At 36.5% G+C, this 12,948-nt stretch overlaps 1 protein-coding gene across 1 annotated transcript in view; it reads left to right on the top strand.

Annotated features, from left to right (window-relative positions):
- LOC139111719 (odorant receptor 13a-like) overlaps window positions 1-12,948 on the top strand; it is a 113,830-nt gene that overhangs the window by 73,258 nt on the left and 27,624 nt on the right. The window contains exons 2-4 of the mRNA XM_070672189.1: window positions 808-1,276; window positions 1,593-1,692; window positions 1,868-1,993. Of these exons, the coding sequence (XP_070528290.1) occupies window positions 808-1,276; window positions 1,593-1,692; window positions 1,868-1,993 (695 nt within the window). The remainder of the gene's footprint in view (window positions 1-807; window positions 1,277-1,592; window positions 1,693-1,867; window positions 1,994-12,948) is intronic.

The raw sequence follows: 12,948 nt of genomic DNA, 5'->3' as shown, positions 1-12,948 counted from the left end.
ATTTTTATTTTTTGTGTTTTTTTTATTATTAAAAAAAACTTTTAATAATGTTTTTAATTTAATATTTTAATATTTTAGTTTTAATAATTTAATTTAATAATGTTTTAAATAAAAAAAAATTAATAATAAACAAAAAACAAAAAAAATAAAAATATATTACTCTTCTTTCGTTCTTTTATCGGTTTTCTCTGAAAAATAACAGGATAAGATTATATACTTTAAGGGATGGTTTACCCCTTAATTTCGGTTCATGAGAAAGAAGTAAAAACATGTAAACTTAATTTTTTTTGGCTTTTTACATTGAGTCTTGTTTCATTACAATTAATAATTAAAATTAAATTTATTCGGCTACAGCTAAAAAAGTGTAAAAAAACTTATTTTAAAGAATTTAACTCTTTTGTAACAAGTGCATGTGAAAAATATAATATGTAAATTTAATTAATTAACATTACACACATTTTGCAATTGATTTTTTCCGATCGGTACGTTGTTTCTATGTGAAACATTATAATACGTTACATAGTACCCAACTTTGGAGGTTGATTTCACCCTTTAAACATTGACCATTGCCGATAAAAAAAAATACGTGTCTAATATTTTTGACCTTTCTAAAAATGTACCAAGTCTTATTAAAATCAAAGAGTCAAACTTAAGAAGGTTTACTTGTCAGTTTACTTTACCAGTTAGCTTAAACGGCTGATTAGGTATCGCGAGATAAAAGGCAAGTTGGTGAAACCAATCCTTAATTACTTTTTTCATGAATTAATGATTTACTATTATAGCACGATATTATCTTGCATTTCTAAGCTCTTTCACCCGTCATAAAGATGATGGCCGAAGACTGGATGGCTTTGAAATTAAACACAGAGAGAAATGTGATGATGAAACGAGCCCGGACTGCTCGACTAATCGTGATTTGTGGATATGTATTAATGATATTGGCATTCACCATGGTTATCGTTTTTCCTTGTTTTGGTGTACCGTTTAGACATTTAACAAATCTCACAGATCGAAATAAACCATTACCACTGCAGACGTACTACTTCTACGACACTGATAAGAGCCCGCACTTTGAATTCACGTTTGTCATTCAAGCCATAACTATTTTCTTAGCAGCTATAACTTATACATCAGTAGATGGTTTTCTTGGACTTACGGTTCTTCACATTTGCGGTCAATTAGAGAATTTCAGATATCGATTGGTCAACTTGGTGTCGTGCAAAAATTTTGATAATGCTTTACGAAATAATGTAATTGCTCATCAAAGACTCATCAGGTTTGTTGCAGGTTTTATTAATAACAATAGAATAATATTATAAAAAAAAGTTTAGAACTTGTAGCAAGATTAAATACAACAGTATTTATAATACAGTATTATTCAAATATTTATTTTAGCATTTCTTAAAGTTGTATTTTTTTATTATAAAAAAATGTTCTTTCTGTATATTTTGTAAAATATTAAATACGTTTATATAAAATATTTGCATAAAATTTTGTAGATATTTCTTTTATTTTTTTTTTCTTTTAAGAATTTTTTATACTTTTACATACTAAATTAAACATAATTTTTTAAACTAAGTTAACATTTACAGGTTTGCTAATAAAATCGAAGATATATTTGCATTAATGATGCTTGGATTAGTATTTTATTTTGGTATTGTATTTTGTCTATATGGATTCCTATTGCTTATTGTAAGTTTAGATGAAATTGCATCATAAAATAATTAATGCATTTTTTAACATTTTTATTCCAAAATTACGTAACATTTCTTTTTTATAATTCCGATATTAATACCTTTTTTTAATTTATCTTAATTTCAAATTAATTTTCATGGAATAATAAAAATTATATGTTTATATATTGTAGATAATTTCCGATAGTGAGATAAATAGTGTTGCTATTTCACGAATGTTTTATGTAATGCTTGGTGTTACTACTCTTTTGGTACATACTTTTCTTTACTGCGGCGCCGGAGAGTTAATAACGGAGCAGGTAAATATTAATATACAATAAGTAACATAATGTGGTGTAATAAGGCCAAACTTTGTACGTTTCTATTAATAATTAATTTATTTTTTAATTTTATATTAAAATGTTGAATAAGATATTGCTATTTTTCAACTGATGGCGTTACCAGAAATGCTTGCGCGCAGATTAAGATTGAAACGATTTTAAAAGACCCCGCACATATCTTATGGAAAATGGCTCTTGGTTAAATTCGCTCAAATTTTGTTATCTTCTAGAATTTGTTATTCTGAACAAAAGTTTCCATGGCCGCAACAAGATCTGACGAGCCGTTTTTGCTCTATAAGGGTTCGAGTATCGGTAATAATAGTTTAATCCGAGGGGTAAACCGCTGACCAAAATCTGTACACCAATGCCTACTAATGCCCAAAAATAGCCAGTAATACTCAAAAATAATCAGTAATGCCCAGTAATACCCACCAATGCATACTAATGCCCCCCAATGCCCAAGCAATACCCCGCAATTCCCAAGCAATACTCACCAATGCTCACCAATACCCACCAATACTCGAGCAATGCCCACTAATAGCTTAATAATGCCCAAGTAATATTTAAATTAATAAATAATGTTTAAATTGTTTTTCTTCAAAATAAAACAAAAAATCTATCAAATATAATAGTAGAAAAAAATTTAGATATTGCTTTGTATTGTAATTTTAAGTATATTTTATTCGATAATTAAAAAAACGTATATTTGGATTTATTTATAAAACATTTATTAACATTTTTAATATAACAGATATATCTATATATATATAATATATATACATATATAAAATTAAATTGCATAACATCATATTATATTATTAAAAAAAAAACTTAAGAACTTTAATAATAAAAATTTTTAAAAGTTACTATGTTTTGTTATTTTATATTTTTTATGTATAGGTTCTGCATCATAATGTTTTAATACAAAAGGTCCAGTTACAACTAATTCAATTGGACCATAGAAAATATATTTTGCGTCAATAAACGTTATATCTTCATCGCGTGGCCAAACAAACGAATTAAATTCCGATTTCAAAAACTTTATTTTTACGTGGTTATTACACTGATCAACAACCCTGCCAATATAATATTTATCGTCATAAAAAACAGCGTAATATTTTTCTAAAAATATTTTAGGTACATCATTCTTATTATAAATTTCAGGAATATTTTCAAGAAAACATTCTTTTTCTAAGCCATTTTCATTTTTTTCAGGAGAACTAGAAACTTTAACACACTTGCTTCTTTTTATTAGATTTTGTTATGTAGTTTTTAGGTCTTTTATTTGTTGTATTACCTGTCATAAATCTTCGTAACCTATCTGTACTTATTTTACCGTTACCTTCATCAAGAAACCAACAATAAGAAAATTTTTTAACTACTATTATTTTGTTATTTATTTCAATTTCTATAAACAGCGAGTTTTCTGTTATTGAACTTTTTGAGACTTTTTCCGAAAAATCTTTTAACTCTAAATTTTTCGACCTAATATCATTAGGATCATCAAATAAGTCAGAGTTGGAAATACAAATGTCAACATCTTCAGTATTTGTGCTTTTAGCATTTATAATGCAATTGTTATCATTTTCACATTCCATCTTCAAATTTACAATCATCGTCTAAAGTTTGTAAAGGAATATCAACAAGTTTCCAATCTGTATCGCTTGTAACTTCTATACCTAACTCTTCAGTACTTTTAATAGCATTTTTTAAAGCCTCTTCGACAATTTCTGTGATGTTTAAATCTTCTATATCTTTACATGTAATAACATTTAGAGTATTTGAACATTTTAACTTTTTTTTATCTTCTCTAGAAAATTTAAATATTTCTTGAAGATCATTCATAATAGAATTTATCTGCCTTATCTTATCAATACGATTAATTAAATCCTTAATACTAAAATTAATCACAGTAGAATATGTAGAAGTCATAGATCGAACTGTCCGAAAAAGTTTTTCGCACATTTGGCTACTAAATATTACCGAACGAAACATTTCAGGAGTCAAAGATTGCTCACTGTCTTTAAATTTTGTAATCAGTTTTATCAAATTATGAGCATTTAATTCAATACACAAATAACAATTATTAGTTAAAAAACTGTCTTTCAGAGTATACTGCTTATTTCTTTTTATCCATGCTCGCCATATTCTTAAAAAAAACACTACATACCACAAGTAATATATTCGAGCACGTAGAGGTGTAGACTCATCTAAAAACGATAATATTATATAATTCATTATAGTTAAATAAGTAATTGTACCGTTAGTGTTAGGGATTTGTTTTAAATAATTTGTTACAAGTGAGGAACACATCTTTTCTCCTGCAGAAAAATTTATTTTATCTTCTCCCTTCAAATCCCAAGAAGTAAGAAGATGTTTGTCTTTTAAAACAGTTTTTACCAAGTAATGTAAATGCTCTACAGTAGCCAAATGATTTCCCATCTGAAGCATTATTCCTTCTTTTAAAAATCTTGTTCGCATTTTAGTAATAATATGCGTTGTATCCTGTATATAACATTCTTCTACATTGTTCATATTTATTTGAAACCAAGGCCAAGTCTTGTTATGCAGAGATACCTGATTACTTTCAATTGGTAAATAATTATTAAGACGCATTGCTTTTAATAAACGAGTGTCCCCATCAGATGAAAAACCAGCAATAATTATCCCAAATTTTTTTGCTTCTTTTTTTAAATAAGTCCATCTATCAAGAACATTTTTTGCATTAAATTTATTATCTGTGCTGAACAGTGACAAACAATATGCAGGAACATTGCAAGATAAAGATTGTGCCATTATTACATATTGCATATGAAGCTTTACTACCAATTTTAAAACAATTTTGTATAGCTTCGGCAGAAGTAGCAATATATTTTTTTTGATCAGGTAGACCATTTTTCAAAGGCAAAACAAATCTTAATATTTTATTTGGTCTAGAATCATATTCGATTTTTCCTGTAATACGTGTAGCATCCTCGGCAATCCAAATAACTTTTGAAGCATTTCTTTCCTTTAGATGTTGCACTAAACCTTCAAAATCTATTTTACCTTCCTCAGTGTATTTACGTATATTATATGAGTATCTATTTAAAGTGCTTATTGAAGATAATGCATTTGGTAGATTAGAATGTAATGTTTCATACAATAATCTGCCTCCTACATAATAAAGATAAATGCTAAATTTTTTTGTAGCATCGTTATAAGAGTTTCTGTTGGTATTTCCTTAATTTTTTAATGATATGTCTAAAAGTTGCTTTAAAAAATTACTTGTAACTAATTTGTTATTACCTTTAATTAACTGTGATTGTAAATTGGTTATTCTGGGTAAAAAATTTTTCGTTATATCAGAATTATCAAATAAAATTTGAGAAATCTTTTCAGCTAAAGTAAAATAATGAGTTATTAATTTTTGGTCAAGATTTAATTTTTCTCGAGCTCTTTTCAACCTTTTTGACCTTTGATATTTCATGCTTTTCCATTTATTAGAATTAACATTAAGATTAAGATCAATGACATTGCTAACTTCGTTGCTAACATTAGAATTAGAGCAGTTGGCATCAGTATCATATTTTTCAGTAACTTCTTGTAATGGTATAACCTCGGGTATAACTTTGTTTTCGGCTTTCTCGTCTGTAGTTATTACATTTACTACATCATCAAAAATAATTTCTGCTCGATCTATAACTTCTACTAAATTCATCATTTCTGTTTTCTCCTCATTATTACTTGTACGTTGAATTTTTTCTATATTTTCTGTATTTGCCTCGGTATTTGCATACTCAATATTATCATTTATCTTAGCATTTGAAATCTCCGTTGATGAACTTGACATGTAATTAGTAATATAATTTTTTTTATTAACAAATTTAGTTGCAGACGAACTTTCAATATGTTTTTTAAGCAAATGCACTTGAAAATTTGAATAAATCCAACGTTTAGATTTGGAACCGCCTTTAGAAAATTTAGATATATTATACGTCGAACCGCAAAAACATTTTATGCTACAATTTAACTCACTTGCATGTATATTTATAAGTATGTCATATAATGGGTCTTTTAAAGTTTTCCACCGATCCTTGGTTACTTTGCCTTGTGCCCAAGAAGTAATTATTTTCCGCACTCGTAGACTTTCTTCTAACCTTGATGCCTCGCTTGATGCTAATAAATTATCATCTGTTACTTCATCATTTATTGGAGATAACAATTGAGAGGTACTTGGTTGATTCAAATTAACCTCATGCAATATCTGATTCTTCTGCTCAGTTCTTTTAATTTGCTTTTCTTTAGGTTTGCTTAACTTTTTTATGGTATTTTTTCCGATAATTTCTTCTTGTAGTATTCAGAAAGCTTAGATACCATTAGTTTATGTCCAGGCATTATTTCAAATACGGAAGGATTTTTCCAATATAGGCCATAATAATTTGGTAGATCTTCTTTTTCAATAAGTTTGTGTAAGTCTTTTCTTGCAAATAATAAAATATTTTGAATATCTGAATCATTCATGTTAGCCATAATAATTTCATTTTCAAAACCACTAGCTTTCAGTAAGTTTTTTAGAGATGTAGGAATTTTCATATCTAAAGATCTTTCCGCTTCAGCAAATATGTCATCTTCTAAATTACTTATGTTTTGCTGAACATTAGTTATTTCAGAATTTAAATTTATACCTGCCATCTGTAAAATATATTGTTTTATATGTATATTAGCGAATAATTTTAATTGATAATTACTTCAGAGCGCTTTAAAGGTTATTTTTCTTCCTTCATATTAGAGAAAAAGAAACAAATTCCGATTCAAGAAAATTGAAGTTAACAAACCTAATAATAATATTATGCATGATATAATATTTATCTTAATAGATTTGTAATCGAGTTCAGAAATATCTGTAACAGTATACTATTATATTTAGAGAACACCTCGGAGGACACCCAAAGTTAGACTGTGACAGTCTTGATAACAGTTATAAAACAAATCATAGCAACGAAAGACATTAGACTGTGAGTCTCGGTGATAGTTATAAAACAAATCACAGCAACAAAAGACAATAGTAACTTTTACCGATTGGTCTCCGTTGATAACGTCAAAGCGCGATCTGTACAATTTACTTAATTTTTACCCTTTATTACGTGCTGTAAATATTGTTACGCCCGGTATACGGAGCAGCGTGAAGCTGCCGGCTCGCTCCGAGGTTTCGGTTCCCCGTTGCCAGGGGAACGAAGATGTTTGATTATGGTTAAATGACAGTTCTGTCCGTGTCTCGTATCGGTGCAGACGTTGTATCGTTTGTTTGCTCTTTTATTAAATCGTTCTCGTTCATTTCTATAAAGACGTCTTTCTTTCTTTCGCGGAGCTCAGGCGCCGCGAGTGTGAGTGAGTGAGTGAAAGAAACGCGAACGCGGAGACGTTCGCCGACCCGTTCAAGGCGTAACAATATATTTAATATGAAATATTATTTACAAAAAAAATTGTAACGTAACGTACTTTAATAATGCTAATTATAATGCGTATTGTTACTCTAGTAAAGTTCAATAATGCCCACCAATGCCCACTAATGCCCAAGCAATGCTTAAGCAATTCTCATCAATGCCTAGTAATGCCCATCAATTCCTACTAATGCTCGGCAATGCCCAAGAAATTCTTACTAATGCCTCGAATTTGTACACCACAATGCCTCAGCGGTTTGCCTCTCAGTTTAATCGTATACGTATATGAGACTATACTATTCTTTTCGAATTACAGTACTTTTTGAGTTAATTGTTAAAGTACTGTAAGCGACGGTTAGGAATTTCTAGATCCACAGACGAAACGACAGGTGATCCGCTTATCTTGTTGACGCCGCCCGGCGTTTCAACGGCGTGATCCCGGCGTGGTACCGCAATGTAAGGACGATCGAACGTTCGAAAACAGCGGACCTACGGTGGCGAGGAGGAGAAGCTTCCGCAAGTTATTTAAGCGAGCGGCAAGAGCGCGAAGAGGGATTCGCTGTCGAAAAGTTGTTATCGAATCATTGTCGAAGCCGGAGCAAAAACATAGCCGAATTCAGTATAAGTGTAAAATTTGTATTTCATTAAATAGTATTACTTTCTATATTAAAAGAGAGTTTACTTGCGCGGGCATTCCTTCCTTGTGCTCGTAAAAAAAAAAAAATATCTATCGGAAAAAGAGACTTAAATATTAAAGTTATCAAGTTTACATCTCAGAAGTGGGATACACCTGTCAAACGCCCTCAAAGAGGCAGATAGTTAAAACGACGCGCTTCCGAAGAAAAACGGCCGCGCGTCAACCACGAATAGTGGACAAAGTGCGGTCGAGTGAAAGAGTGCGGCAAAGGATGGACCGGACGCGCCTCGAAGAAATGCCGATGAAGGACCTGCGGGCGGAGGCGGCGAGACGCGGCCTGCCGGACCGAGGCGAGCAGGCCACCCGAGCGTCACTGGTCACGGAAATTTAGAAAGAAATAGAAAAGGAGCGAACAGTGAGTGCCGAACCACCGGAATCTCCACCTGAAGCGGTTCCAGGGCCATCGGGCGGCCCATCGGTTGTAGATAACGAACGTTTTGTTACCGAGAAACGACTGCATGAGCTGCTCCAAGCTAACACATACGTGCAGCAGCAGCTATTATTGCAGCAACAAGAACAAATGTTCACACGCCTCACGCAGATTCTGATGGTCGGAGGAGCGACGGCACCCGTCCCGACGACGAGTGCGGCGACCGTCGGAAGAGAAGAGCCGGTAAATCTACGGACACAACCGGGAAGTTCTCCGGCAAGATTGTCGAGCGGATCGCAGTCAAATGGCCTCCCTATTAAATGGATCGCTACTCAGATACCGGAATTCGGAGGCACCGAGAAGGAGAATGTCCAGCATTGGGAGGACAGAGTGGATGCAGCAGCGCGCATCCACGGAGCGTCGGACGCGGCCACGGTAGTAGACGCATCGAGTCGGCTTACGGGCGCGGCCCGTCGCTGGTACGACATGAAGACAGGCCCGGTTATGCAGTCGTGGATAATATTAAAAAAGGAGCTTCTAGCCATGTTCCGTCGCCACGTTCCGTTTAACGAACGAATGAAGAAGGTCGAGGCTAGGAAGTGGCAACCAACAAAAGAAACGTTTGACAATTACGTGGTCAAAAAACAAGTTTTAATGCAACCATTAAATCTGCCGGTGAAGGATGAGATACAGCTACTGATCGGAGGAATACAAACTAGCTCGCTCCGGGTCACGGCGCTATCGCTACGAACGGAAACCGTAGAGGGTTTCGTCGAGGAGATGCGATATCTCGTCGCCGGTCATTTGGAACCGGAGCGGCAAACGGCATTCAGGCCCGTACCGGGCAAAAAAGAAGACAAGACGTGTCGAAATTGCGGCGACCGAGGCCACCACCATCAGCAATGCCAGAAGGACGTGACGTGTTTCTACTGCAAAACCAAGGGGCACCGTCAGTACGACTGTCCGCGGTTGAAAGGGCGAGGAACCCGCACGAAAAGGCCAAGAGAGGAGACCGGGACCGCGGCGTGCGTTGAAACGGAAGAAGGAACGGAAGGCGCTATCGAGGAAACGGTGGCAACGGTGGAGGAGATGGCTCGGCGCCTGGAAATGGACGAACCATATTTAGATGTAAAATGCATACAGGGAAACCAATGTAAGTTACGAGCTCTAGTAGATACCGGAAGTCCGGTTTCATTTGTAAAAAACTCAGTATACAAAAAATATATCGAACCGGAAAAATTACAAATAAAAATGCCAGTAGGGTCGTTTAAAAATTTAAGTAACGAACGGTTAATTGTTAAAGGAATGGTGAGCGTTCGAGTGTATTTTAGTCAAATGCCGGCGGAAGATTTCGAGATCGATTTACACGTATTGGAAAACGATTTTTGCGAAAGCGACTTTATACTAGGAAGACAATTTACCGCGAAAAAAAATTAACTTTAATATATAAATCGCTCGCGCGATCAGAGGACGACCGCGTGCGTTTATTTTCGAGTTTGCCGCTCTGTGTCGAGGACGACCTCGAGAAGGATATAGTAGCCGAGGCGATTACCGGAGCTAATTTAAGTGCGACCGTCGAAAATAAGTTAAAAGATGTTTTGAAGCACGTACATTTCGCGGACGTCGCGCCGGTTGAAGACGACTACGCTGTAAAAGTAAAATTACGAGATGACTCGACGTACGTGTACGCCCCTCGACGCTTCGCGCTGACCGAACGCGAAGAAATAAGAAAAATTGTAGACGATCTCCTAGAAAGACGAATAATAAAAAAAAGCACCTCTCCTTACTGCGCCAGGGTGGTGCCGGTCAGGCGAAAAAACGGCGCATTGCGGTTGTGTGTGGATTTGCGTCCTTTGAATGCGCGCGTGGAAAAACAGAATTTTCCCTTCCCCGTAATAGAAGAGTGTCTATCGCGGCTGGCCGGAAAGATTTTTTTCACGTTACTCGACTTAAAGGACGGATTCCATCAGATACGCGTTCACGAGGGACATACGAAATATTTTGCGTTCGCGACACCCGACGGCCAATATGAATATTGCTACCTGCCGTTCGGGTACTGTGAAGCGCCGGCCGAGTTTCAAAAACGGTTGGCACAAATTCTTGAGCCGTGGATCCGCCGCGATCTAATCATCCTGTATATGGATGATACTCTAATACCGTCGAAAACCAAAACGGATAATTTACGGGTTTTAGAGGAAGTACTCCTCGAATTAAAGAATTATAAATTCCGGCTCAATTACCAGAAGTGCATCTTTTTACAGAAGAGAATCGAATTTCTCGGTTATATAATATCCGCGAATGAGATAACGCTGAGCCCGCGGCACCTGCGAGCGGTGCATGAATTCCGACGGCCGACGAGCACTCACGAGGTGCAACAGTTTCTGGGCCTGGCGAATTATTTCCGCCGGTTTCTTCCAGATTTTTCAGTAATAGCGAAACCATTAACTAATTTGCTGCGGAAAGATGTAAGTTTTGTCTTCGACGAAAGATGTGTAGAAGCATTCGAGACGTTGAAAGCCGGACTCGTTTCGCCGCCGGTGCTCCGTATCTACGATCCAGCGGCGGAGACGCAATTACATACCGACGCATGCAGCACGGGGTTAGGCGCCGCGCTTTTACAGCGACACGCCGGCGGCGCGTAGGCTCCGGTTGCCTATTACTCCCAAGCAACGAACAAAGCCGAAAGAAACTATCACAGTTTCGAGCTCAAGATGCTTGCCATAGTACGGGCCGTAGAGCGTTTCCACATATACCTATACGGACGACCGTTTAAAATCGTTACCGATTGTAACGCGCTGGTATATGCCATGAATAAAGCCAACTTAAATCCCCGTATAGCGCGATGGACTTTAGCGTTGCAAAATTATACTTTTGAAGTAATACACCGGCCAGGAAAGCGAATGGCGCACGTTGACGCGTTGAGTCGTAGCATAGGTTATATATATCAAGTTCCACTAGAAAGAGAATTAGAATTACGACAACTCACAGACTTTAAAATAGCGGAGATAAGCAAGGCGCTTGAATTCGAGGAGAGCGAACGGTTCGCGTTAATAGATGGTCTCGTTTATAGAAAAAATGGGGAACGCAATCCCCAGTTTGTGGTACCCGAGGTAATGATAGCGAGCCTAATCCGAGCGCATCACGACGACGCGGCCCACTGCGGGGTCGATAAAGTGTACGAGGGAATCAAAGCGAACTTTTGGTTTCCTCATATGCGCAAGAAAATTTTCGAATACATTGCAAATTGTTTTACGTGCCTGATGGCTAACCAGTCCGGTCATTACAGAGAGAGAAAGACGCATTTATATCCGGAACCGAAATCACCGCTCGAGGTAGTTCATATGAACCATTTCGGTCCGCTAGCCGACTCAAAAAACGGATACCGCCACGTGTTAGTAATCGTCGACGCGTACTCAAGGTTCACTTGGCTTTTCCCGACCAAATCGACGGGAGCAAAAGAAGTAACGGGCAGATTAAAAGAGATCTGCGAAACGTTTGGTAGGCCGGAAAACATCGTGTCCGACCGCGGATCCGCGTTCACTTCCCGTGAATTTGAACACTTTGCCGAAACAAGGGGCATCCGATGCCGACGAGTGGCCGTCGCGGCCCCATGGGCTAACGGTATGGCCGAACGAATAAACCGATTTTTAAAGAGTTCATTAAGTAAAACGTCAGAAGGCCCATCTGATTGGGAAACGCATTTAGGAACCGTGCAATATGTACTAAATAATACCCAACACTCAGCCCTTAAGGCCACGCCGGCAAAAATTTTGCTCGGTTTCGATTGAAGGGGTCACGAAGACGCGGCATTCGCCTGGTTCACGCAATCCCTAGCCGATATAGATAGGGACGTAGAACGCGAACGGAACTTATCGAAAGAAATCGCCGAACGCGCAACAACTCAATTGCGGAAATATAACAAGACGCATACCGATGCGAGATATCGCAAGCCGACAAAGTATGACGAAGGTGATTTGGTATTAATACGGGACTCGCGGACAAAGCCTGGCGAAAACGCGAAGTTAAAACCAAATTATAAAGGGCCATATTGGATTGCAAAAATCCTCGGTAATGACCGATATGTTGTGAAAGACATACCGGGTTTCAATCAGGGCCCGCGCCCATTAGATACAGTCCTGTCGTCAGATCGAATCAAACCATGGGTGCGAGTTAAAAAACCGACGGACGAAGAGCAGCCGAAAGCGAGCGTGGAATCCGAAGCTGGCAATGTTAAACTCGTCTCTTAACGATGAGCGTAATCGATCAAGATTGGAGTCGGTCAGCGTTCGCGCTCTCTTGAAAAAAAAAAAATAATATGGTTAAATAAAATATAAGAAGCGAATTGGTCAGAGTAAGGCCACACGGATCTCTCGAGCATTGAGCCTTCTGCTCAATCTTAATAAAAAACGTTCGACTTGAGGAGAAGCAGAGGAATTATTCTTAT

The sequence above is a fragment of the Cardiocondyla obscurior genome, linkage group LG25 (genome assembly GCF_019399895.1).
Source record: "Cardiocondyla obscurior isolate alpha-2009 linkage group LG25, Cobs3.1, whole genome shotgun sequence".
In the NCBI taxonomy this organism is placed as follows: domain Eukaryota; kingdom Metazoa; phylum Arthropoda; class Insecta; order Hymenoptera; family Formicidae; genus Cardiocondyla; species Cardiocondyla obscurior.
Note: the sequence above shows the minus strand (reverse complement) of the source record. Positions and strands in the feature narration are given on the sequence as shown.